At 46.7% G+C, this 25,748-nt stretch overlaps 2 protein-coding genes across 3 annotated transcripts in view; one reads left to right on the top strand and one right to left on the bottom strand.

Annotated features, from left to right (window-relative positions):
* Window positions 1-1,092: 1,092 nt before the first annotated feature.
* LOC105495204 (translation initiation factor IF-2) lies at window positions 1,093-5,670 on the bottom strand. The gene has a single exon (XM_024797069.2). It carries the CDS (start codon window positions 5,668-5,670, stop codon window positions 4,855-4,857), a length of 816 nt encoding a protein of 271 aa, XP_024652837.2. The 3' UTR covers window positions 1,093-4,854.
* The window catches only part of LOC105494512 (AT-rich interaction domain 1A), an 85,810-nt gene continuing 65,651 nt past the window's right edge, over window positions 5,590-25,748 (top strand). Inside the window, exon 1 of one of the 2 annotated variants that reach the window (XM_011762999.3) lies at window positions 5,590-7,119. In XM_011762999.3, the coding sequence (XP_011761301.1) occupies window positions 5,977-7,119 (1,143 nt within the window). In that variant the 5' untranslated portion in view covers window positions 5,590-5,976. The remainder of the gene's footprint in view (window positions 7,120-25,748) is intronic. The other variant, XM_011763000.3, reaches the window with a different exon arrangement.

Raw genomic sequence — 25,748 nt, 5'->3', positions numbered from 1 at the left:
GAGTGGAGTGCCACACTGCTACTATAGTATTCACTCCCACGCCTGACTTTTTCGTTTGGTCCATTTTATCTTTGGGAATAGCCGTTTTCTGTAGGGATAGATGGGTTTAAACCCTATTAAAGCTGGTCAGAATGTTTTTCATTAGGGGCCACTCAATTCCTGTCTTATACCTAATAGATTTTTTGGATTTTCTCTGATTCTTATACAAAAAGAAACCAGTATCATCATGCTGGAGGATTCTCTTGAGGTGGTTGCTTTGCAGAGAACAGACAGCATGTTTGCTTTTTTAGCCACCTATCCTGTTTCATAGGACTGCATGCCTGCCTCCCTCCATTTTGTCTGTGCTTACACTGTTTTTGCTTCTCTTTCCAACTCTTCTACAGAACTTGTGTTGGAACAAAAGACTCCATTCCAGATCCATTCCAGAGTTGCTGTGAGAAACTTCCCCACTGACTCTTTTTTCCTAACTCAGTAAAATGGCAGTGTAAGAAAGCTTTATGGAGGCAAGGGCTGAAAGAAATCTCCACCTAGAATACAGTGTTTGATTTTTCCTTCTGATTTTCTTGCCAACTCTCAAAAACTTCCCTTATAATCATTTTATATGTGTGAAATTTACCTAGGTTGGTTTTAAAGAACAAAACAAAACAAAAGCAGCCTACATTGGTTTAACATGGGAAGTCCAAGATAACAGATTTTTTCTGTTCCTGGGCAATAGCCTTCTGTGCTAAGACTGGTGACCTTACCCTTCCTTGGTAATATTGTTGGTGCTTAGCCTTCCAGATCTAAAAACAGCTTAGTATAATAAGTACCAAGTACAAAATTGTTAAGTTTCTCTTTTGATTGACTATGAAGTGGCTATCAAGCTTTTGTTTTTGTTTTTGTTTTTTGAGACGGAGTCTCGCTCTGTTGCCCAAACTGGAGTGCAGCGGCACCATCTCGTCTCACTGCAACCTCCACCTCCTTGGTTCTATCAATTCTCCTGCCTCAGCCTCCCGAGTAGCTGGGATTACAGGCGGGTGCCACCATGCCCGGATAAGTTTTTGTATTTTTAGTAGAGACAGGGTTTCACCGTGTTAGCCAGGATGGTCTTGATCTCCTGACCTTGTGATCCGCCCGCCTCGGCCTCCCAAAGTGCTGAGATTACAGGCCTTAGCCACTGCGCCTGGCTCAAGCTTCTTTAAGTGGGTTTTTCATACAGTATTTTTTGTATTAGTTGGTGAATACAAATCTTCAATGAGCTCAGCAGAAATAAGAAATCCAAATTCCTGATCTGCCCAGTGGTTTTATAAAACCCCAGTCCTGTTTTTTTGTTTTTTAAAAAAATATTAGTAGTAGTAGCTTTACTCAGTCTTTTCCACAAAAATAAGCTCACTGGTCAGCAAGCTCACCAGTAAGACTGGTGAGTGAGGCTGTACTTAGGAGAATATGAAAGCCTTGGTACCTTTTTCCTCATATTAGACTGGCCCTGGGTGTTATTTTTGTTTGAAACCTGCCACAAGCCAGACCAGCCTGGACTTTTACTTATTTTATTTTTTGTTTTAGTTTTGGGGAAAGTGGGGGTGAGGGTAATTTTTATTTTATTTTGGGACAAAATAAGCTGGTTGACTTACGCCTGAGGCTCTTTTTTTCACAGCTACTTTGGGGAAAAAAAGTCTTATTCAGAAATTAACATTTCTCAAAATGTGTTCCTTATTATTCTGAAATATAAATGACCCCAAATTGCTTAAGTTTGAGATGAATGGGGAAAAGATCTAGAAAAGCATTTACTGTGTGCCCACCAAGTTTGAGGCCTCCTGGTTTGCTCCTTTGGCATTCTAGGTCCTTGGCAGGCACAGTTTTACCGCGAAGAGCTGTTGAATGCCATTCCAAGTTCATTCCATTTTTCTCCGTGTGTGGATCCAGTTCGTATTTTACAGCTCCCGTCTGGGAGCCGGTAACATAATGAATTGCCTTGACTCTCGCTTCAATCCACTTTCCTCGCTTAATATGCAGCCCAAAGTTTTGCAACTCGCTGTCAGATGGTAGTGCTAGACTTTCACACCGATCCCAAAGCCTCCGCTGGGGCTGTTTCTTAACACGGAGTTACAAACTTTAAGAAGCAGACAGCTCCAGACGGAAATCCACGCCAGGCTTTGAACTCTGCTTCTGGCTTCCGTCAACTGACATAGTTGCCCTTTTGCTCAAACTCGCAGCTCTAGTTCGCACTCGAGAGAGCTCTGCTGGGTGTCTGCTGCTGTGCCGCGGCGGGAACGTGTGGGGGCAACAACCTGGCGCTCCAACGATTCTCCACGCCTTAGTTAGGAACCTAAGCAAACCCTCACTAGGGTCCCTGGGCTTAAAACGACTTCTCCCACAAGGATTGGGTGGAGGAAGGAGCCGAGCCCGATCTTCTGTTTGTTTGTTGAGTTTTTCAGACATTTAGGGGAAGCAAATTGCGAGAGAGGAAGGGCTGTCTTCCCTGCACACGTTTCCCTCTCCTAGCAAACCCTCCAGGCCTCGGTTCCACATTTTGCAGTTGACTCTCTGGGTTTTAATAGGTTGTTCCCTTATCCTCGGGCCCAATCCATGCACACTGTGCAGCCGGATAAAATGGGAGCACATCCTCTGCCATTTTCAGCCGGTTTGTCCTGGCAGCCCTGCCCCCTTCCTTGGCTGCTCTGCCGCTGGAGTTAATGCGCCCAGAAACTCCGCCTGATACTCCAGGCCGCAGATCCAGTCCATGTTTGCTAAGTGCCGTGCGGTCGGGGACGGCGATAAGAACTCTCCTGTGAGGGAGAGCTAGCGAGACTTTAGTCCGGTTTCCATGTCAACGATTCAGTCCATATTTGCCATCAGGCTGTTGGCCGAGGCGCTTTCGCGAGGGTAGCGCTGTCCTAGTCCTAGTTCTCCAATCTGCGCCGGGATTCCTGAGCTGCCTGGGTGTGGGGTTAAAAGGCAGGGACCGTGGGGGAGAAAACTCCACCGAAGGGAGGACCCACAGCCCCCAGCCGGGGTCTCGCTGCTCGGGCCAGCCACGTGCCCAGCTCCTCCCTTCCCCCCCTTTCCCGTTGCCACTGCCCCTAGGGAAAGCTGATGGGCCAGTTTCTAAAAAAGTTCCCTCAGCTCAACAGTCCCTGGGATTGTGGTGTGGGGCTCTAAAGGTAGAAGTGGAAGAGAACCCTAGTGAATTAAAAAACAAAAAGAGAAATGCCACATTATCTCCTCCAACCCAGGTGGATAGATTTTTGTGCACTTTACCTTATTGCTAGAGAAAAATGGTGACTGTTTTCAAAACAGCGTGCCCACGTGTAGGGAAGGAGATTTTTGGCGCTTTCCATATTTCACAGCCATTGAAGAAAGGGGATGAGGGCTTTCTTTGGAGAGAAATCCATTCTAGCTTCCAGATTTTCACTGGGCTCCAGGTTTCCCATTACACCCCAGCTCTGAGGAAAATGGCAGGGTAATTGCATGTAAAAAAAATCCTCATTTGTGTGCAGGACTCAGGACTGTTTGCCAGCTCAGAGGCAGTTGATTAAATAGCCAAGCTCTATTTATGAGCAGCCTATAATTTGGTTTCTAGGACCTAATGCACCGGGGAGAGTTGTTGCCCCTGAGGACTATGAGTGAAAAGAGGGCACTGGCCCATACCAGTCAGTTGGATCTTCTTGGTAGGCTGCTTTGGTTCTTGGCTTGAGGCCGGGGGAGGGGAGAAGAATAAAGCTGTGGGATTTTTTTTTTTTTTTCCACCACTGTTAGATTAACAGGAAGGTTTTGCCTTTTCAATGTAGGATTCACTAAGTTTTCTTGGGGGGGAGAAGTGAGTTCAGGCTTTGGAATTATTCATAGTGACCAGGGATATGGCCAGCACTCCGGGGTCCTGCATAATCTAAGCTAATGGTCCTGTGGCCATGAAGTCTCCCTTTACACAATCTGAGGGGGAAAAGATCCTGGTGTCTAGGAACACTGGCCTGGGCCTTTCCCAAGGCAGCCTTGGGTCTGGTGAGGAGCTGGAATCCCCTCTGGCTTTCGTAGCCTGTCATGTCAGAACATTCCAAGTCAGCCTGAGGAAGAAAAGGCTGCTGCTGGGATTTGGTGGGGCCTGTAGATCAGGACAACACTGGAGTTTTCTGTGTATGTCTTGATCTTTTCAGATCCAGCTCAATCGGGGTCTCTTAGAATGTAAATGGTAAACTTTAAACAATTTTTACGCTACAGGATAGAAAACAAATCTGAGAAGCATCCATTTTCTAAGTGATTTGTTGGACTGTGCCTTTTCTTCAAGGAGAAAATGGTTTCCATTTTCTGCATCTCTCTTCTGTAATGGTTTGAACACTCAGGTTCCTTGCTGTCCCTGGAGCCTCTTCTGTGGGTTTTCAGTCTTAGAAGGTACTGTCTTTGGAGACTGGGGATACTGGTCATTGTGGGCTAAGTTTTCCTGAGAGGGAGTGAAAACAGGGTTTAGGTTCTCCTGCTGGGTAACTGTTGTATGCTCCTAAAGCAACTTCAAGTGGCCTCCATTTTAAGTCAGTGGTGAGATGATCAGTTTTGACTTCAAATCCATTTTGATATTCTGATTCCATTGTTGAATGTGCTCACAACTTGACTTTTTTTTTTTTTTTTTTTTAAGGCAAGTAGACCGAAGGCAGCTTTGGTGACTCCACTTCTTTTTAAAGTCACCCTCCTCTGCCCTCTGACTTTAAGTGACAGGCAGTTCCCTCCCCTCTTTCAATTCTGTAAAATGGGGATAATCCGGACCTCATGCCCCCAGAGCCTTGTGAGGACCGGCTAATGAGGGCAGGCGAGTGGGAAACGAATCGTCTGAACAATGACCAGTCATTCCTTTGGGCTCGCAAAGAGGGTAAAAAGGCTGGGTCTTTAGCGGGGTCTGTAGAAGGCTTTGAAGACGAAAAGTGCTGTAGAGGTGCTAAACAGCAGCCAACGGACCGGGCCCGCTGCCAGGGGGTCAGGGCTGGGCCGAGGCGGCCGCGGTCTCGGGCTCTGGCCAATTTTGCAGTCGCGGGTAAAGTTCACGCTGCCCGCTCCCCTCGGTACGGCCGGGAGGGGACAGACCTGGATAGGGACGCCGGGAGGGAGGCGGCGCAGGCTCCAGAGATGCGCGGGCTCCGGGCCGGGTTTTCTCCGAAGCCTTCGGCGGCGGCGCTGCCTAGCGAAAGCGGCTAAGGGCCTGCCGCCGCCGCGGCTTGTTCTCTCCCCTCCTCCTTTGTGAGGGGTAGGGAGCGAGTCCGTTCCACGGCCTGCGCCCGCTCCGCTCTCCACTCCGGGTTTGCCAGGCGGCCGCGACGGCGCTGGGTAAAATGGCAGTGCTGAGCCTCGTGTCGGAGTGAGGGGGACTCGGAGGAGAGTGGGGCGCTCCAGCCGCTCAGTCCGGCCGACCGCTTTCTCACCCGCCCGCTGCCGCGCCGCAGCCTCGACCCAAGCCGCGGCTGGCGAGGGAAGGCAGGGCGCCCGGCCCGGCCCGCGCTCTGACTCTGGCTCCCGGCGCCCGGGCTGCTGCCGCGCGCCCTCCAGCCCGCCCGTCCCGGGTCCCCCTCCCCCCGCTCCCTCCCTCCCTCCCCGCCCCCTCCCCCTCGCCTCCCTCCCTCCCTCCCTCCTCCTTTCTCCGGCAGCAGAAAGCGGAGAGTCACAGCGGGGCCAGGCCCTGGGGAGCGGAGCCTCCACCGCCCCCCTCATTCCCAGGCAAGGGCTTGGGGGGAATGAGCCGGGAGAGCCGGGTCCCGAGCCTACAGAGCCGGGAGCAGCTGAGCCGCCGGCGCCTCGGCCGCCGCCGCCTCCTCCTCCTCCGCCGCCGCCAGCCCGGAGCCTGAGCCGGCGGGGCGGGGGGGAGAGGAGCGAGCGCAGCGCAGCAGCGGAGCCCCGCGAGGCCCGCCCGGGCGGGTGGGGAGGGCAGCCCGGGGGACTCGGCCCCGGGGCGGGGTGGGAGGGGGGGAGAAGACGAAGACAGGGCCGGGTCTCTCCGCGGACGAGACAGCGGGGATCATGGCCGCGCAGGTCGCCCCCGCCGCCGCCAGCAGCCTGGGCAACCCGCCGCCGCCGCCGCCCTCGGAGCTGAAGAAAGCCGAGCAGCAGCAGCGGGAGGAGGCGGGGGGCGAGGCGGCGGCGGCGGCAGCGGCCGAGCGCGGGGAAATGAAGGCAGCCGCCGGGCAGGAAAGCGAGGGCCCTGCCGTGGGGCCGCCGCAGCCGCTGGGAAAGGAGCTGCAAGACGGGGCCGAGAGCAATGGGGGTGGCGGCGGCGGCGGAGCTGGCGGCGGCGGCGGGCCCGGCGCGGAGCCGGACCTGAAGAACTCGAACGGGAACGCGGGCCCTAGGCCCGCCCTGAACAATAACCTCACGGAGCCGCCCGGCGGCGGCGGTGGCGGCAGCAGCGATGGGGTGGGGGCGCCTCCTCACTCTGCCGCGGCCGCCTTGCCGCCCCCAGCCTACGGCTTCGGGCAACCCTACGGCCGGAGCCCGTCTGCCGTCGCCGCCGCCGCGGCCGCCGTCTTCCACCAACAACATGGCGGACAACAAAGCCCTGGCCTGGCAGCGCTGCAGAGCGGCGGCGGCGGGGGCCTGGAGCCCTACGCGGGGCCCCAGCAGAACTCTCACGACCACGGCTTCCCCAACCACCAGTACAACTCCTACTACCCCAACCGCAGCGCCTACCCCCCGCCCGCCCCGGCCTACGCGCTGAGCTCCCCGAGAGGTGGCACTCCGGGCTCCGGCGCGGCGGCGGCTCCCGGCTCCAAGCCGCCTCCCTCCTCCAGCGCCTCCGCCTCTTCGTCGTCTTCGTCCTTCGCTCAGCAGCGCTTCGGGGCCATGGGGGGAGGCGGCCCCTCCGCGGCCGGCGGGGGAACTCCCCAGCCCACCGCCACCCCCACCCTCAACCAACTGCTCACGTCGCCCAGCTCGGCCCGGGGCTACCAGGGCTACCCCGGGGGCGACTACGGCGGCGGGCCCCAGGACGGGGGCGCCGGCAAGGGCCCGGCGGACATGGCCTCGCAGTGCTGGGGGGCTGCGGCGGCGGCAGCGGCGGCGGCGGCGGCGGCCGCCTCGGGAGGGGCCCAACAAAGGAGCCACCACGCGCCCATGAGCCCCGGGAGCAGCGGCGGCGGGGGGCAGCCGCTCGCCCGGACCCCTCAGGTACACAGCTGAGTGGGGAGGGGGCTGGGGCGAGCGTGGTCCTGGGGGTGGGTGGCGGCTGCGGTCAGCGGGCCACAGCCTTGGGCTCCCCTCAGTCTCGGGCCCCCACTGCTGGGGAGCTGCCATTGTCTGGCTCTTCTCTCTTAAAATGGCTGCCTGTCTGCCTTCCTCTCCTTTCCTCCTCCAGCCTTTGTGTCGGGCTTTCCCAGAGGTGTCTGCTTCTCTTGTTCCTCTCCCTTGGTCCCTTCGAACTCCAGGGGTCTTGATGGGGGTGCGGGGCAGAGTGTGTGGGGAAGGGCCTGGCCGGGAGTGAGGGGGTGCTGGGGGCTCAGGTTAGGAGTGTAGGCAGTGGTAGGAACCCAGGAGTTGAATGAACGTTTCTTTGCTCACCTGCCGCTCCTCTCCGTCCCCCGGCCTTCCTCTGGGCCGCCCCCAATCTGTGCTTTCAAAGATGGCCCCTAGAGCTCGGAGGGACCTCGAGGGAGGGCAGGGGACTGCTTGGGAGCTGCTAGAGGCCGGCTGCGGTTCACCTAGGGCAGCCCTTGCCATCTCCTGTCTTAGGCGCCGCCGGCCCAGTGGCCTGGGCTTCTCTCTGGAAGTGCTGGTAAACAGCTGAGTGATTGGAGTAGTAAGTGCAGATTGCTTTGGTTTGGGATTTGAATTATGGAGGTAAAATCCTTCTGTCAAAGCCAGGAGACAGTTGGTCTTAGGTTGACATCCTATCTGTGATCTGATTGGCTCCCCATCTCCTGCTCTTGGCCATTTATAATTGCCTCTGATGTAATGGTACAACAATCCTGATGAGCTCATAAACTTTTACACTCTGCTTTTCTGCCAGTGATAACCCAAACCATCGCTGCCACTATCTGCCTTTTATTCCAGAGCTGAAATTGGCTGTGACCTTGAGGAGGGAGGTTTAAGTAGCAATACTGTATCAGCAGGAGCAAAGCCTCAGACAGCCTGCCCTTGTTACATTGTGCCCGAAACAAAAGAGGGGGCAATGGCATTTTGCTTGTACCTTGGATTTATTTTGCTTGTTATGTTTTATGCAGCCTGAAATGAATTCTGTGTTGTCAGAACAGTAGCTGAGTTTTTTCTCTACAATGGGTTTGCTGTTTGTTTTGGTTTTGTGACTTTCCTGATGGTATAAATGACTTCTTTGATGGCTCTGAAGATGCATTTGTCTTGAGTAATTTTGACACTGGTTGCTTTGCAGAATTGAAATGATTTTACTGGGGTTTTTATTGAGTGGCAAATGTGGGATCTTTATGGGTGGGGGAGAAAACAATTTTCGTTTTTTAGTTTTTTTTTTTTAAGAACTGGGAGCTTTCTGAGGAATTTTATATTAGGTTCAAGCGTTCTGTGTTATGGAAGGCTGGCCTCATTCTTTGTTTACATGTTGAATCTTGTTAACACTTTCTTTTGTTAATTGAACTTTGGAATAGCAGCTTAATTTAAACGGAAGTTGGTGTCTTTCATGATCTTGAGGGACTTTCTCCTAAAGGCTTGGTTTGGTGAAATTGTTTTTTCCTGGAATAACAAAAAGTCTAGTTTTCTGTTTTGTCATCAGTCATTTTAGAGCTTTGAAATAGAGACTGGCCAATTTATTCCTTTGCATTTTAATGTACTACTTTTTTTCTTGTCTTCCAAGACATGAAGATATGACCTAGAATGACACTTGAGATTAGCTTAGAAATTGCAACTTCGAAGTATCTTTTTATACTATTCTATCTTGTTTTATTTTATTGCTTTTCTTCCATTTTCATCATGCTCTGTCAGCAGTGCTTTTGGTCAGGGATACTGAGTATTCTGTGGAGTCATACATGTTTTCAAAGAGGGGGAAGCTCCATCCATCGCCTCCCAAACCCCTTGCGCTTTTGTGCTAGGAGATTTTGTTCACTTACTAGCTGTATTCCCAGCCCATCCTAGAGCTACTTTTCTACTCCTCCTTTGAGCTGGGCATTTTGAAATTAGCTGTGTTAGATGGTGGGCTTGGAGCTCTGTGCCTTGATTCTACATCTTCCATGATGTTGTGTATCTGGGCAAGAAATAGGGAAATGTTACATTGTTTTTCTAGTGTCTGGAGGAAAAGTTTTGTCTTAAAAGACAGCATCCTCTTGTCTCTGGGTCATCCTATAGTCTGAACCTCTTTCCCTTCATTCCCCTTGTTTTGTTTGGTTTTGGCTGAAAAGTTTACCTTTCTTGAAAACTATTAGAATAAGTCATTTGGGGTAGTAAGTCAGGGTTCATTTAAAAGCAAAATTGATTTGAACACTGCTGGTTTGGAAATATTTAGTCAAACTTTTTAAAGAAAAAGCCAACTCTTTTGGTATAATGATTTCTGTTTTTCAGTCATTAAATTATGGAATACTTTTTCTGTGTGGATGATAGGAGAATGGATACAGTCCCTGTTTGGAAGCCTGTCTGCTGCCTTTGGATGAATTTTCTGATCTCTTTTATTATCACTAGACCCACACACACACACAACATAGATTCCTAATTAATTTCAGCTCAGTGGCCTACTCCCCAGAGGCCCAGGGAATGCGCTGGTGAGCATTCACTTGTTTGAGAGAGAGTGCAGCTTCCAGTTTTGTGGACTGCTTCAGGTGTGTGGTAGTAGTCTAGGTGAGGGTTGTAGGTTCAGACTTTGTTCTGAATTCCTTTTTGCCACTTGAGGATGAATGTTTTTTCAGACCATGATGCTTTAGTCTTGAACATTCTGAAATTAAAAAGTCTTGCTCTGCCCCCATCTTTCCCTGGCCCAGTCTTAGATTAAGAATATTTTGCAGCGACTTAATTAACATAGCTAAGGTGATAATGTTTTCATTTGACTCTGCTGTTATGAAATAAAGATTAGGTGTGTGTATTGTGACTATGTCTTTTTCACAGGAGCTGGGAAGGTCCTAGCAGACAAACTTCTACTTTATTCCTTTTCATAAGTAGCGTATGTCAAGTGTTGAATCCTGGTACTGATGACATAGTTTTAGGTTACTTACACACACGAAGTTGATTTAAGGCCTTTTATTGGAACGCTGTTTAGCAATAATACTTTGAGAGTAGTACCAGTTTACCAAGGTAAAAAATGAAATACAATAAATAGTCCAGGAACCAGTTGGATTTGATTGTAGAAGTTTGGTTGTTAGTTTCTACTATGGAAATATCAAATGATATTTCTGACTCCTGGGAAACAGATACAGGAATCCTAGATTTATTATGGGAATGCCTACTGGCAGAAATTCTAGGCTGGCTGAAATACAGGACTCTTGGAGCTCTCTCAAGTAGGAGGGACCAGGAAAACCACACTGAGATGGCACTTTAGTTGTGGGGGTTTCATGTTTCTCTACTGTTCATGAGAGAACTGGGGTGATGAGGATTGAGATGGTGGTGTGAGAACAGAGAAAGCAGCCAGGACCGAGTTTGGCTTCTTGTGTATTGGGCCCTGTGAGGACTTTTTAGGTTTCTTGCTTTGTGTGTGACATGGGTAACCATGACAAGCAGCACCTGCTGAAACAGGATGTCTTGGATTGCATTAAACATTAATATGTTGGATTGACTCCTGTAGGGTGTAATGTCTACAGTAGGCCCTTTGCAAAGAGGTTAGTGAACTTTTTAAAAATGTGGGAATAGGCTAACAAAGTAATGGGCAGGGCCCTTTCCTCTTCCCACCCCTCAAAAGGTTTTATTGATTGGCTTCAACTCTCAAAATTCTAGAAGCAACTGAAGCTTGTAAATATGGTAAAAATGTGGTATTCAAATATATTGGCACCGAGTCGTTCTTTTCTGCCAGTGAGCTGTAATGCCTGGGGCTCGAATGGAGTACTGATTCCTGTGACTTTTATCTCTGAGTTTTTTGTTGTTTAGATTGGTCATTATTATTACTGATGCACACTTAAGTTGTTATTACTGGTGCACACTTGAGTTGTGTGTTGTATTAGTGGTAAAGAGCACAGGACTCACAACAGGAGGAGGAAGGAGGAGGCTTAGGTTCCACATACAGCTCCAGATTAAGCTGTGTGACCCTGGGCAGGTCATTTGCTTTCTCTGTTTTTCATTTTCTCCCTCATCAATAAAATGAAGTTGGTCTGCATGACCTCACTCTAAGATGCTACACATCTGTGCTTCCATAGCTGGCTTGTTTGTGAGGGCAGCTTTCTATACATAAATCAGGAGTCTTGAGACCATCTTTCTTCCCCTGGGCTGAAGGAACTCAAAGCTATTTTCTCCTGAGATTCACAGGAACAAGCTCTGAACAGTTGGGTGCCATTGTGGTCTGTGGACCTTTACAGAAAAAGCTCTACCAGACTGTTGCCTTGAAACTGTTAATCTGTTTGTCATTAGTCATTCCACCTGGCTGGTGGTTTTAAAACACTAAATAGTCATTGGAAAGTTAGCTAGATTTCATTAAAGCAAGACTTGAAAAATAGTTGCTTCAGGATCCCCAGCAGGCTTTGGCACTTGGGGTTGGGGTGAGGAATGGATAATCATAAGTTCAGTGTTAATATTCTGCTGCTTTTGGGAAGGAGTAGGGAGAGAGAGGAACATTAAGCTCTCCAGATTCCTGGTGTTTGGGCAGGTCTAGGTCTGGTTTGGGCAGCTGGTTGTAATCTGAGTGCTTGGACTTGTCCTGTAAATTTTGCTGAGAGAGAAGCAAAAGTTCCTGAGACTGGAAGAGGAAAAGCTGTGTTTCAGGGTCAATTTCATAGGTGCATTCGTTGTTTCTCATAGCTATGGTTTAAAAAACTCCATGGTGTGCTTTGCACGTGGTCCTGGAAATGCTATTCTTTCTCTTCTCCAATACACCTGAATTTCTATTCTTTCTCTTCCTGGCTTAGCAGTTTAGAAGTGTAATTTAGGTATATTAGAGGAAGGGAGCTTTCCTTTATAAAGGAGGGAAAATAGTAGAGGAAACAGTGTTTGATAATTCTCTGCTTGACACAGCATCTTCTTCGTCTCTGAAGGAACCGAATGTTTCAGAGCTTTGTGTAAATACTTGCTGAGCTGTCAATATGTACCCAGGAGGTTTCTGTAGTAAGATGTAAACAGTTCTATAGAATGTTTGACAGGCAAATTAGTAAACAGTTTTCAAGCAAAGATAATGCTAGCCTCCTCATGTGGTGGAGTAAAATAACATTGGGGAAAAAGACTTGGGGATAGGAAAAGGGTAGTGCTGGGGGGCAGTAAGTGTGGAGATAAGAAGTGATCTAAAAAAAAAAAAATTGACATGGAAAGATGCTGCCCTGGCAGTGAAACCTCTGTGGCCCTGCCTCCATGCTAAGTTCAGGGCATGTGATACCTTGTTAAAGTCAATTGCAGTTTCATAGTGAAAATAGAAGTTTGGAAAGAAGATCCTAAGTGTCAGTAGTAAGGTTAAGTATTACCCCAAACGCTTGGCTTATGAGACTTTGAGGTTTAAAGGGTAGCTTGGTGAGATTGTTTTTGGCTTGGTTTGCATTTCTGGAATATTAGAAAGGAGAAAAAAGATACTGCAGATTGAGTGTCGTCTTCATCCTCAGTTTTGCTGTTGTACTTGGGATTATAAGTCCGCTACCCAAGGGCCTGGGTTTATTTATGCAGTTTTTACTGGACTTCTGTGCATCACTTATGATAAAATTAACATGCCTTTACCCCCTGTTCCTGGGGCAGTACAAAGCCCAAATGTTTGGGGACTCACTACATCTTACTTGAAGGATTGTGTGGGTAGACACTGTCTTTGTTTTTGAAATTGCCATTTTAGGATTAAAAACATATCTGGGTTCCTTCAGTGACACATTGTTTTTATGGAGGAAGAAGAAGAATCTATGAATATTTTAGCTGTCTGCCTGTGGTCTTCTTCTTTGGTAGCCTTGTGAGATGACCAGATTTGCCTTCTCAGAATGTCTTTTTTAACTAGATTCATTGACTCTGACACCAGTTTTCTTTATAAGAAATGTTTTTTAGACCAGAGTCCTGGAAGTGCCCTTTTGACTTAGCTGTTTATATAGTAGCAGGGAATATGAATGTAATTATGGTCCTGACCATGATTTTTAGGTTCAGCTAACTTACTACCAAAGGCTATCAGCTTGTTTTAATACAAAACACAAAAACTTGGATTGACACTGACATAGGTTGCTTAATATTGCATGGTCCTTTCCCAGTATGTTGGTGGTGAGGGTATTAGGAACTTCAGACTTACTGCTGAGAGCATTTGTTTCTAAGTCAGAGAGATCTGGAAATTCCATTGGGGGTGGGAAATAGCCCTGTGTGATTATACCAGATAGGTACTAGGAAGAGATTTAAAAGGTAGAAACAATATCTCCATAAGAGGCATTTGGTTTTCTTAGGAAAGCATACTTATGTGCACATATCTGGAAAACTTGCAAAGCAAGGTTTTATAAATGGATATAGACCACACTAAATATGTGAGCTGAAGGCATTAGAGGAAAAGGTTCAATCAGTTTGGCAGGGTTAACATGGGACAGCTTTTCAGAGGCTTTTTTTGTGGAGCTAAATATTCAAGAAAGTTAAAGTACTAATTTGCCTTTTCATATGCTATTCTTAAGTTCCATGGACTTGATAAAATCCACATTGCACATCCATCTCCAGACCAGTAGTTGTCTCAGTGTTCCAGTGACTTTGAGAATTTGGACTCTAATCATAAAACTCCATGAAAGAGTGGTTCCAGGGTCTTAGTGGTTCCTGTGGTTAGGTCAAGTCTTTGGTACAGACTGCTATGTTCTTGGCTAGTTTAGGGGCACTTTTCTAGTAAATTTGGATTTGGAAGGTCACGTCACCTTCAGAGTTGTGTCCCCTGGACAGCTCTGTAGTAATGGTGGTTCAACTTTGTTGGTGAGTCTGGACCTTTTCTGTCTTGGCAGAGTTACTTGACCTTTCTTAAATCAAGAGCCATGAAGTACCTGTTGGGACTCTTAGGCTGCTATTTCTGAAGAGCTGGGAGTTGTGTTCAAGCCAAGTTGCTTGTGTTAGACTTTATATTGAGGTTGATGGGTTAGGTAAGTGCATATACGCAGTCTGCCCATTTATTCATAGAAATGGCCTTTAATACTGTTTTTGGCCAAGTGCGATAGCTCACACCTATAATCCCAGCACTTTGGGAGGCCAAGGGGAAAGGATTGCCCAAGCCCAGGACCAGCCTGGGCTGTTAACATAGGGAGACCCCATCTCTACAAGACATAAAAATTGCTGGATGTGGTGGTATGCACCTGTAGTCCCAGCTTACTCAGAAAGCTGAAGCAGGAGAATCGCTTGAGCCCAGGAGGTTGAGGCTGTAGTAAGCCGTGATTACGCCAGTGCACTCCAGCCTGGGCAGTGGAGCCAAGACCTTGTCTCAAAAAAAAATTGTTTTTTACTAGATTTCTATGGCCAAGCAGCTAACAAATGCTGCTCACCAATGCTTAATCCTTGTGGAGCCTCTGGAATATAGTGATTTTGGTTTCTTTACCTGCTGGTCCATGTATGGTTGGGCCTTGGCACTTCCCTGGTCAAGGATCATTAGTGAATGCTTAACAGCTGAAGATGCATGGTGTGTCCAGTGCCAGGCCACTATAATGCTTTTACCTGGAGAAGGATTGGTTACACTGGTTACACTGCTCCAGTACAGAAGTACTGCAGCCCTTTTTTTTTTTTCTTTTTGAGATGGAGTCTCAGTCTGTCACCCAGACTGGAATACAATGGTGTAATCTCGGCTCACTGCAACCTCTGCTTCCCAGGTTCAAGCGAGTCTCATGCCTCAGCCTCCCGAGTAGCTGGGATTACAGGCTCCCGCCACCATGCCAGGTTAAGTTTTGTATTTTTAGTAGAGATGGAGTTTCATCATGTTGGCCAGGCTGGTCTTGAACTCCCAACCTCAGGTGATCCACCCACCTTGGCTTCCAAAGTGCTGGGATTACAGGCATGAGCTACCGTGACAGGCCCTTTTCTTTTTTTTTTTTTTTTTTTTTAAATAATTGTCCATGACCTGCTGAAAGTACTGGAGTCTTGGATAAACATTATAGTTTAGAAGTATTGCTTCCACCTTTTTTGCCTTGCCATTTTTGCATTTTGCGAAAGTGGGTTTTCAGTTACTCAGAATTGGGCACCGTAGTTAACCTGCTATGGATTACAGATATTTAGGGGCTTGAGATGAACTCTTTGATCAATCCCAGGTTTTATAGGAATCCAAGTTCTGGTGAATATTGACTTAACAGCCTTGAGTGTTCTTCCTGAAATTGCCCCTCCTCTGCGTTTAAATGGATGAAATTAGTTTTTTACTGAATGTGAAGGGACATCTGAATGAACTATTTGTTTTTGTTAGTCACTTGTGCATAGCTGGAATATTATCTTGGGACAGGTTGAGTCTTTATTTCCCAGTGGCTTCTGCATTTTCTGAGGGTGGACTGGAATGGGAAGAAGTCTAATGCCAAGAATGCATTCCAACATGCTGCAGAGTAGGAAATTTGATCCCTGAAATGTTGACTTAGTGTTGGTTATGGTACATATTAGAAATCACCCAGTAATCCAGGACAGATTTTTGTCACCCTTCAGGAAGTTATGTTGATATTAAATACTAAAGGGCTTTGGGTACTGAGCTAAGTGCTCTGCAGGCCCAAAGCACTGCTCGAATTGCTACCCATATGAAGAGGAAATGTGCCATGTGCCTTTTTTTTTTTTTTCTCTTTTGCATTTGGGCTTCCTTATGGCTTTGTTGCTTTTATGTTCCCAAGTCTGCAAAGTTAGATATTAGACTTCCTCCTCCCTTGGCACTGGCACATTCATGATTTTCCATGGCTCATCACCAGCAGCCAAGATTTTTGTATGCTTTTCTCTCTTAAACTTGTTCGTTTTCAGCTTGCTTGTTTATAGGCATCTCTGTTTAAAGGAACCCTTCTTTCCCCTTAAGATCTAGCACCAGGGGAGCTTGGTGGTTGGTGTGATATCAGTCATTTAAAAGCCCATTTGGTGTGTGCTTGGTGTTTTTATTTTGCCTCATGTTTTCCTTGAGGTCACAATGTGCTTGCCGGGCATGAGTGCGTTTGGGCCCAGCTGTTTACTCTCAACTGCTGTGTACTTTGACTTTAAGTAGAGTGCGAGTTCAGCCACGTGGTAGAGGATTAAAGGCCACATAGTGTTGGATGCTTCCTTTCAGAGGAAACAGATACATCTTTGGGCTCTTCTTGCCCAGTGATTTCTCCTGTCTGGGGTAGACATTATTGCTTTCTGTTGTCCTTAGAGAACAGGGCAGAAATGCTGGGAATTGGTTTATTACTGTGTCTTCTTGGCAAATATGTATGTCTTTTTTTCTTGCTTTTTGGACAACATTCTGTTCTGGTCCTAAGGTGCTGGAGTTCACAGGTTGATCCAGTGTTATGTGAAACTCTTGGTAATTTAGGTTTGGATAACCGGCTTTTAGTCTCCAGATTTCTAACATTTTGCTTGTTTAGGAGTTTAGGCTGCTAAAGAGAACCATATTACAATTGTTTGGGGAACAATTCTGTAGGTAGTTTATCTGTTCTTGGGTCACAGATCCTCACCAGGATCCTGACTTTGTTTTTGAGACGGAGTCTTGCTCTGTTGTCCAGGCTGGAGTGCAGTGTAGTGGCACGATTTCAGCTTACTGCAACCTTGGCCTCCCGGGTTCAAGGGATTCTCCTGCCTCAGCTTCCTGAGTGGCTAGGACTACAGGTGTGCGCCACCTGTGTGCCACCCTGCCAGGCTAATTTTCTTTTTTTTGAGATGGAGTCTTGTTCTGTCACCCGTGCTGGAGTACAGTGGCATGATCTCGGCTCACTGCAACCTCCGTCTCCCAGATTCAAGTGATTCTCCTGCCACAGCCTCCCAAGGAGCTGGGACTGTAGGCGCCTTCCACCGCACCTGGCTGATTTTTGTATTTTTAGTAGAGATGGGGTTTCACCATCTTGGCCAGGCTGGTCTCAAACTCGACCTCATGATTGATCCACCTGCCTCGCCCTCCCAGAGTGCTGGGATTACACGAATAAGCCACCACGCCCGGCCTAATTTTTGTATTTTTAGTAGCGATGGGGTTTTACCATGTTGGCCAGGCTGGTCTCGAACTCCTGACCTCAGGTGATCCGCTGGCCTTGGCCTCCTGAAGTGCTGGAATTACAGGTGTGAGCCACTGTGACTGGCAAGGATCCTGACTTTCAAATGATGGCTACCATGCATTTGAACACTTACTATGTGCTAAGCACTATGCTTAGTCTTCTTGATGAATTTCCTAATTTAATCTTCAAAACTGTATAGAAGGTGGGTTCTGTTATTAATCTTCCTACTTTACAATTGAGGAGATAAGAGTAAGATAAGAAATTTGTTGTAGGAAAAATAGCTGGTAAAAGGTAGAGTTGGGTTTGTCTGACAAGGTAGACAGGGTTTGTCTGACTCTTCAAAGGTATTACACTCTAAAATACTAATTTTTCTTCTTCAAAATAAATTACTCAGGCACCAAGATTGTTTAGGACATTATTTTTGCAATAGTCTGAAACTCTTAAATGGGGTGAAAGACTGAAAAGCCATTAGTTACAATTTGACATTGTGCCTTGAGCTCTGTCAGTCCTTTCCATCCCTTCCATTCAGGGTTTTGTTGTTTTGGATTTCTGATGGATGGCTGTGGCACTTGGTTTACAGCTGCCTTGTGATTCCATTGGTGAGAACTGGCAGCATCTGGTCCTCTAGTCCCTGGTCCTCTCCTTCTCAAGAGGGATCTTTGAGGTTGAGAGTGAGATTCAGGCTTTAAGATAGTCTTTCACCTTTTTTTTTTTTTCTTTGAGATGGAGTCTCGCTCTGTCGTCCAAGCTGGAGTGCAGTGGCACATCACTCAATGCAAACTCCGCCTCCTGGGTTCACGCCATTCTTCTGCCTCAGCCTCCCGCATAGCTGGGATTACAGGCGCCCGCCACCACGCCTGGCTAATTTTTGTACTTTTTTTAGTAGAGACAGGGTTTCGCCATGTTAGCCAGGCCGGTCTTGAACTCCTGACCTTGTGATCCACCCACCTCGGCCTCCCAAAGTGCTGGGATTACAGGTGCGAGCCACCGCACCCAGTCAGAGTCTTTCACTTTGATCTGAGTGAAAATGACTTGAATTATGAAAATATGTGCAGAGTGATACTACTTTTCCAGAAACTTGGAGCACTTGCTGAAGAGGCTGAGATTATTGTCTTTTTTTTTTTTTTGAGACGAAGTCTTGCTCTGTCGCCCAGGCTGGAGTGCAGTAGCATGATCTCGGCTCACTGCGAGCTCTGCCTCCCAGGTTCACGCCATTCTTCTGCCTCAGCCTCCCAAGTAGCTGGGACTACAGGCGCCTGCCACCACGCCCAGCTAATTTTTTTGTATTTTTAGTAGAGATGGGGTTTTACCATGTTAGCCAGGATGGTCTCAATCTCCTGACCTCGTGATCCCCCCACCTCAGCTTCCCAAAGTACTGGGATTACAGGCGTGAGCCACCGCGCCAAGCGGATTATCGTCTTAATTTGCCACTTGGGGGAAATGAACACATAAAAGTTGAGTGCCACATACAAAGTTTTCATAGCAGAGTTATCTCTAAAATCTAGGTTTAAAGTTCTCTTATGGCAGTATGACGTTAGGCAAATCACTTCTCTGAATCTGTATTCTCAACTATATTATAATGAGGAAAAATATCTACCTTGAAGCTGTAGTAAATATTAGATATGTGAAAGTACTATTCGTTTATCAAATACAATTCTAACATGACTCCTGATTGGTCAGTCCCACAACTATCTCTCCCACTCTCCAACTGTCCTTTTCAGAAGCAAGCCTCCAGGAGAGTTGACACCACTACTCCCACCTTCCTCCTATGCATCCACCAATCTACCTCACATTCTCCTTCCCTGCACCCAGCTCTCCTGGAATGCTACCACCCTAGTCCAGCCAGGAGGCCAGAAGGGTGACGTAGGAAGATTGCAGCACTACCATGGAAGTTCTCGACAGTGCCCCCCGACCCAGGACCCCAGGTTCCCACTGGGCCCTGCTTCTCAATTCAGGAGAGAGAGAACTGAGTGGTTAAAGCTAGCATTGGTCTTTACCGAATTCAAAATTATCCCTAGTTTTTAGCTATATCTGAGTTATTGTAATGCCTTTTTTTTTTTTTTTTTTTTTTTTTAATTAAATTTGTTTAGAGACAGGGTCTTGCTGTGTTTCCCAGGGTGGAGTGCAGTGGCTATCCACAGGCACAATCATAGCCCACTCTCAAACTTCTGGTCTCAAGCAATCTTCCTTCCTCAGCCTCCCAAGTAGCTGAGCTACAAGCACGTATCACTATGCCAGCTATTAGGGCTAGCTTGCTTGCTTTTTTTTTTTTTGAGACAGCGTCTTGCTCTGTCAGCCAGGCTGAAGTGCAGTGGCATCATCTCAGCTCACTGCAACCTCCGCCTCCTGGGCTCAAGCAGTTCTCCTGCCTCAGCCACTGAGTAGCTGGGATTACAGGCGTACACCACCACGTCCAGCTAATTTTTGTATTTTTAGTAGAGATGGGGTTTCACCATGTTGGCCAGCCTGGTCTTGAACTCCTGACTTCAGGTAATCCACCCACCTCAGCCTCCCAAATGCTGGGATTACAGGCGTGAGCACCTGGCTTATCAGTGCTTTAAAACACACACACACAGGCCGGGTGCAGTGACTCATGCCTGTAATCCCAGCACTTTGGGAGGCCAAGGCAGGCAGATCACAAGGCCAAGAGATTGAGACCCTCCTGGCCAACATGGTGAAACCCTGTCTCTATTAAAAATATAAAAATTAGGTAGGCGTGGTGGCAGACACCTGTAGTCCCAGCTACTTGGTAGGCTGAGGCAGGAGAATCGCTTGAACCCTGGAGGCGGAGGTTGCAGTGAGCCGAGATCACGCCATTGCACTCCAGCCTGGGCAACAGAGTGAGATGTTGTCTCAAAAAATAAAAAAATAGAACACACACACACACAGCACCTGTTGTTCTAGCTTGAGAGGTGGATTAGTGCAGTGGTTCTCAGTATGGTCCCTAGCCACCAGCATCAGCATTACCAGGTCCTGTTTAGAAGTGCAAACCCTTGGCCAGACCTACTGAATCCAAAACTCTGGCAATATGTTCTAACAAGTCCTCTAGGCCATTCGGATGAACACTGAAGTTTGAGAACTACTGGATTTATACATTTACACTCAACTGGGCTGCCAGAGTATATCCAAATTACCTGAGGGGCTGCTTCTAAATTATACCATAGACTGATGTTTTATGTGTATGTGCCCCTCCCTCCTATGAAAAAAGTGTTACTGAATGGAGAAAAGGTTAAAATGCTTGAGGCTAGGGGAGTGTGTTTGCTTGGACTGCTTCACAAAATACCATAGACGAGGTGGCTTAAACAATAAACATTTACTTCTTGAAGTCCTGGAGGATGAGAAGTCCAAGATCAAAACGCTGGCAGATCTGGTTCTTGGTGACAGTCATCTTCCTGGCTTGTAGGCAACTGTCTTACTGTCTTATGTCTTCTTGCCAGTCTGCCACCCCAATTAGAGCCTTCTTACCCTCTTATGTCTCTTTCTCCTCCTCTTTCTTTTTTTATTTTTATTTTTATTTTTTTTTTGAGACAGAGTCTTGCTTTGTCGCCCAGGCTGGAGTGCAGTGGCGCAACCTCCACCTCCTGGGTTCAAGCAATTCTCCTGCCTCAGCCTCTCGAGTAGCTGGGATTACAGGTCCACGCCACCACGCCTGGCTAATTTTATTTATTTATTTATTTATTTTTTTTTTTTTAGTAGAGACGAGATTTCACCATGCTGGCCGGGCTAATCTCAAACTCCTGACCTCAAGCCATTTGTCCACCTCAGCCTCCCAAAGTGTTGGGATTACAGACGTGAGCCAGTGCCCCCGTCTCTTGCTCTTATATAGGGCACTAACTAAGCCCATCATGGGGGCACACCCTCATGAGTTAATCTAACCCTAATTACCTCCCAAAGACCCCACCTCCTATTAATAATACCGTAACGTCGGAGGTTAGGGTTTCAACGTATTAATTTCATGGTTACATAAACATTCAGATGGTAACAGAAGAAACAAAACACTTTTGAGATGGATCTTTACTATGCACTGATGATTAAGTTCTAGTCACAAAACATGTCTGCTTGTTTATAGGACTTGGGGGCTCCCTGCCTTCCATTTCTCTTTTTCTTAGTTCTTTGGCAATATGGCGTGAAGATAATCTGGACCTGTGGTCCTGGGATTTTGATGAAGGTGGGAAAGGTATTTTAAGATCTTGACTGGCAGGGCACGGTGGCTCCTGCCTGTAATCCAAGCACTTTGGAATGCTGAGCTGGGCAGGTTGCTTGAACCCAGGAGTTCGAGACCAGCCTGAGCAACATGGCAAAACCCTGTCTCTACAAAAACAAAAAATTTAGCCAGGCATGGTGATGCGCGCCTGTAGTCCCAGCTACTTGAGGGCTGAGATGGGAGGATCACTTGAGCAAGGAAGGTTGAGGCTGCAGTAAGCCATGATGGCACCACTGTACTTCAGCCTAGGTAACACAGCAAGAGCCTGTCTATATATAGGAAAAAAAAAGGATCTTGACTGTGGTGGTCTCCAAGTATGACCAATACAGTACACTTTTCCAAGAAAGTGATTCTTGAAAGTGCCATTTACAGGTCAGTGTTGGAGCACTAATTAAATGCCATGATGTTCCTTTTGCCTGTGATGGCTGTCTGATCTGAGAACAGGGCCGTGGGTGATTTGGTGGTCTCACAGTAGGCCTTTATTGACCTCTTTCCCTTACCCCCTACTGCTTAGTGGCCAGTCTGAGTTTTGCTGTGAATTCCTTTCCTTGTGTCTCTTATGAAGTTTTAGTAAATAAACCCTCTAAGTAGGCCTAGAGCAGTGGCTCACACTTGTAATCCCCGTACTTTGTGAGGTTGAGATGAGAAGATTGCTTGAACCCAGGAGTACAAGACCAGCCTCGGCAACATAGCAAGACCTTGTCTCTGCTAAAAAATTTTTTTAAAAATTAGCTGGACTTGGTGGCATGCACCTATTGTCCCAGCTACTTGGGAGGCTGAGGCAGGAGGATCACTTGAGCCCAGGAGCTAATTGGAGGCTGCAGTGAGACCTGATTGTGTTATTGGACTGTATGGATTGGGCAACAGAGCAAGACCCTGTCTCAAAAAAATTAATAAAAATAAACCCTCTAAGTAGATTCCTGAACAAGTTACCTCATTTCTGCAGTGAATGAGGACTCTTTGAGGGGTGGACATTTGAGCCAAGACCTGTCTCTGGTTGTATAACTTAATGAATAAGGACTGTGCTTGGCACAGATGTGGGAGTTACAGAAGTGGTCAGGTGATAAATATTAACAGTTTGAAGACCAAGTGAAGAACCAGTGTTCTAATTCATTTGGACTTTCTGAACACCTTATGTGATTTCTCTGTCCTTCCCATTAAAAACAAGTATTCTGCTACCAGGCCTCTTTTCCCTCCTGCCTGAGAAGCGTAGCTGTGATCACTGGGACCCAGCTGCGATGAAGGCAGTAGTTTCCAGGAGGAAACTACAGTTTGATCTGTGATTTCATATTTCTATGTACAGATGAATACTTTAGTAGGGAATCTTATGTTTGTGTGTTTGTGCATGTGTATTTTAAACTTTATCACTTTTAAGTTTTATTTTCTCTGTTCTTGGCTTTTTTTTTTTTTTCCTTTTTCGTTTTCTTCTTTGATGTCTAACTCTGCGTTAGTAGAATGCGGAGCACATGGAAACGCCGGTAACTTTACCACACCAGAGCTGGTAAAATGTCTTTAAAAACACTGGAGAAGCAACATACACCAGTTTCAGACTAACGTCATTTTGGTGAAGATTCTTGGTATCTGCTTTCCTCTCTTGAAAAAGCCTGGCTAAGTAGAGGCAGGAAGTGTCTATGTGTGATTAATAAGTTCTTAAATCGTCTTTACCTCTTCTCATTTCCCCCTTTATTGCCTTTGGTCTGGAGACAGATTCCTTAATCTGTTTTTGGGGTTCTGTTGGCCCAGGACAGATTTGTAACATTGTTTTTCTTTACAGTTTGTGATTTCAATCCTCTGCTTTCCAGTGCCACTTTGAATTGGCTTCTTTAAAACTCCAACATAAAACCTCAAGTGACCAATATGTGGTCTCATTATGGTATTTTGGGTTAAAATGAAATTAAGATAGCTGGGCTCACCCAGCCAAACACATTCACCAAAGGGAAATTTCGAGGCATCATAGACTGAAGGGGGTAGGGAAAAAGAGAATTAAATGTTGGCTAGTTTAGAATGCCAACTGTCCATCCCAACTTGATTATACTGGCCAGAGATGGCAAAGAATAGAGACAATAAACTTCTGAAAAGACAACTGCTAACTGGTATGGCCCTGTACACTCCTGGGATAAATCATGAAGCCAGAGTCTCCTGTACATACTTGTATAGTTGTATGAGTGGTGTAGATGAGGTTGCTATGTACCAGCATACTTTTGGAACATTGAAAAGAACTAGAGAATTTGTAGTATTCTGGTTTTCCAGCCAGGGAATTGCTGACCTTAAAACCTGAGGATTTGGATGCATCTATAATCTTTTTTTTTTTGAGATGGAGTCTCATTCTGTTGCCCAGGCTGCAGTGTAGTGGCGCAATCTCGGCTCACCGCAACCTCTGCTTCCTAGGTTCAAGCGATTCTCCTGCCTCAGCCCAGCCTCCCAAGTTGCTGGGACTACAGGCGTGTGTCACCATGCCCGGCTAATTTTTGTACTTTTAGTAGAGATGGGGTTTCACTATGTCGGCCAGGCTGGTCTCGAACTCCTGACCTCATGATCCACCTGCCTCTGCCTCTCAAAGTGCTGGGATGACAGGCACGAGCCACCGTACCGCATCTATAATCTTAATAAGGTTGACTATGCCCTGGGCCGTTCTTTAACTTACTTAATTGTGCCTACTATAGTTCAGAGTGGACTTGGCGGGACCTAGTGAAAGACTGGTATTTTGGGAAAGTAGTCCAAGGCAGCCCTAGAAATTAATGAAATAAACACAGTGGCATTGCTGCTGCTTCTTGGTGTTTTTATCAAAATACAGTACTTGATTGGATTGATGTAGAAGCATGATGACAAACAGAATCCAAGACTGCATGTAAATTAAGTTCCTACAGCTCAGTGATATGTCACAGATATCTTCTTTGGCAGGATAGCAGGATATAGAATTATGTATTAGAGAAATTTAGGATCTTTTTTGTGTAACTGAAAGACCAGCCCAAGTTTGCAGTTGTAGATAAAATAAAAAGAATGGGAGAAATTAGAGAAAGAAAACGAGGCTTTGAAGTTTTGTGGCTAGGGGCAGTTTTTACCTTTATTTACTTTGTTTGTATTCAGCACTTAACCTGCAAATCAGTTTAACATGGAAGAGGGAGGAGTATTTTAGAAACTAGATCAGAAGATGCATATAGAACAAAAGTTGGAATGTGCACTCCTGGGTAAAGCTCTGTAACATTACTCTTGCCCCTCCATGTATTCCTTAAGTGTACCATATCACTTAATGGTAGGTAATAAGGCAGAAAACATCAAAAGGACAGCAATATTCAGTTGGGCATGTGGTCCGTCTGTGCCAAGGTCCTTTTCCTAGTAGAAGCACCAGAGGATGGTCTGTGGGAGGAAGTACCTTTATCTGATTTCAATCTTTATCACCTCACATGGGGAACAAGTTTCTAATTTTTGAGCATATACTGGGATGCAGTATACCAGCGTGTCTTTGCGTACCATCAAGATTTCCTAGACTTTTATGATATTTTCCATTTCTCAAGAATTTTTAGGATAAGAACTTTTTAAAGTTCACTTAATTGCACAGTCCTGTTGTTGAAATGTTGTTTAATCTAAAGCATAAAATCTGCTGGTGACAGTGGCAGATGCTTCTAATCTCAGCTGCTCCAGAGGCTGAGGCAGGAAGATCACATGAGCCCTGGAGTTCCAGGCCAGCCTGGGCAATGTAGGGAGACCCGTCTTTAAAAAAAACCATAAAATAGTTGGGCCTTGCCAATGTAAGAAGTCACATGGCAGAGATCTTTTTTGAAAAACCTGTGAGTATCAGACTGGGTGCGGTGACTCACGCCTATAATCCCAGTACTTGGGGAGACTTAGGTAGGCGAATCATGAGGTCAGGAGTTTGAGACCAGCCTGACCAACGTGGTGAAACCCTATCTCTACTAAAAATACAGAAATTAGTGGGGAGTGGTAGTGCGTGCCTGTAATCCCAGCTACTCAGGAGGCTGAGGCAGGAGAATCGCTTGAACCTGGGAGGCAAAGGTTGCAGTGAGCCGAGATCGCACCACTGCACTCCAACCTTGGTGACAGAGTGAGACTCTGTCTCAAAAAAAAAAAAAAAAACAGAAAAAAACCTGTGAGTATTTGCCACAAGCTAGTTGCTTACGTTAATGCAAAAACACTTATTGAGCTTCTATAGTGGATCAGGTAGTATGTTATGAACATAGGATTCATAATTCCTGCCTCCATGGAGTACTTTCTAGTGGGGAAAAATATGTAAGCAGATAAGTACAAATAACTATATAGTTACAGTTGTAATAAATGCATTGGAGAACAACACAACTGTTTTTTAAAAGTTTTACTTATACTCACCTTGTCTGATGGGTAGCTTTGTACTCTTGAGCTCTTAGGATGGG

This window comes from Macaca nemestrina, chromosome 1 (genome assembly GCF_043159975.1).
Source record: "Macaca nemestrina isolate mMacNem1 chromosome 1, mMacNem.hap1, whole genome shotgun sequence".
NCBI lineage: Eukaryota > Metazoa > Chordata > Mammalia > Primates > Cercopithecidae > Macaca > Macaca nemestrina.
Note: the sequence above shows the minus strand (reverse complement) of the source record. Positions and strands in the feature narration are given on the sequence as shown.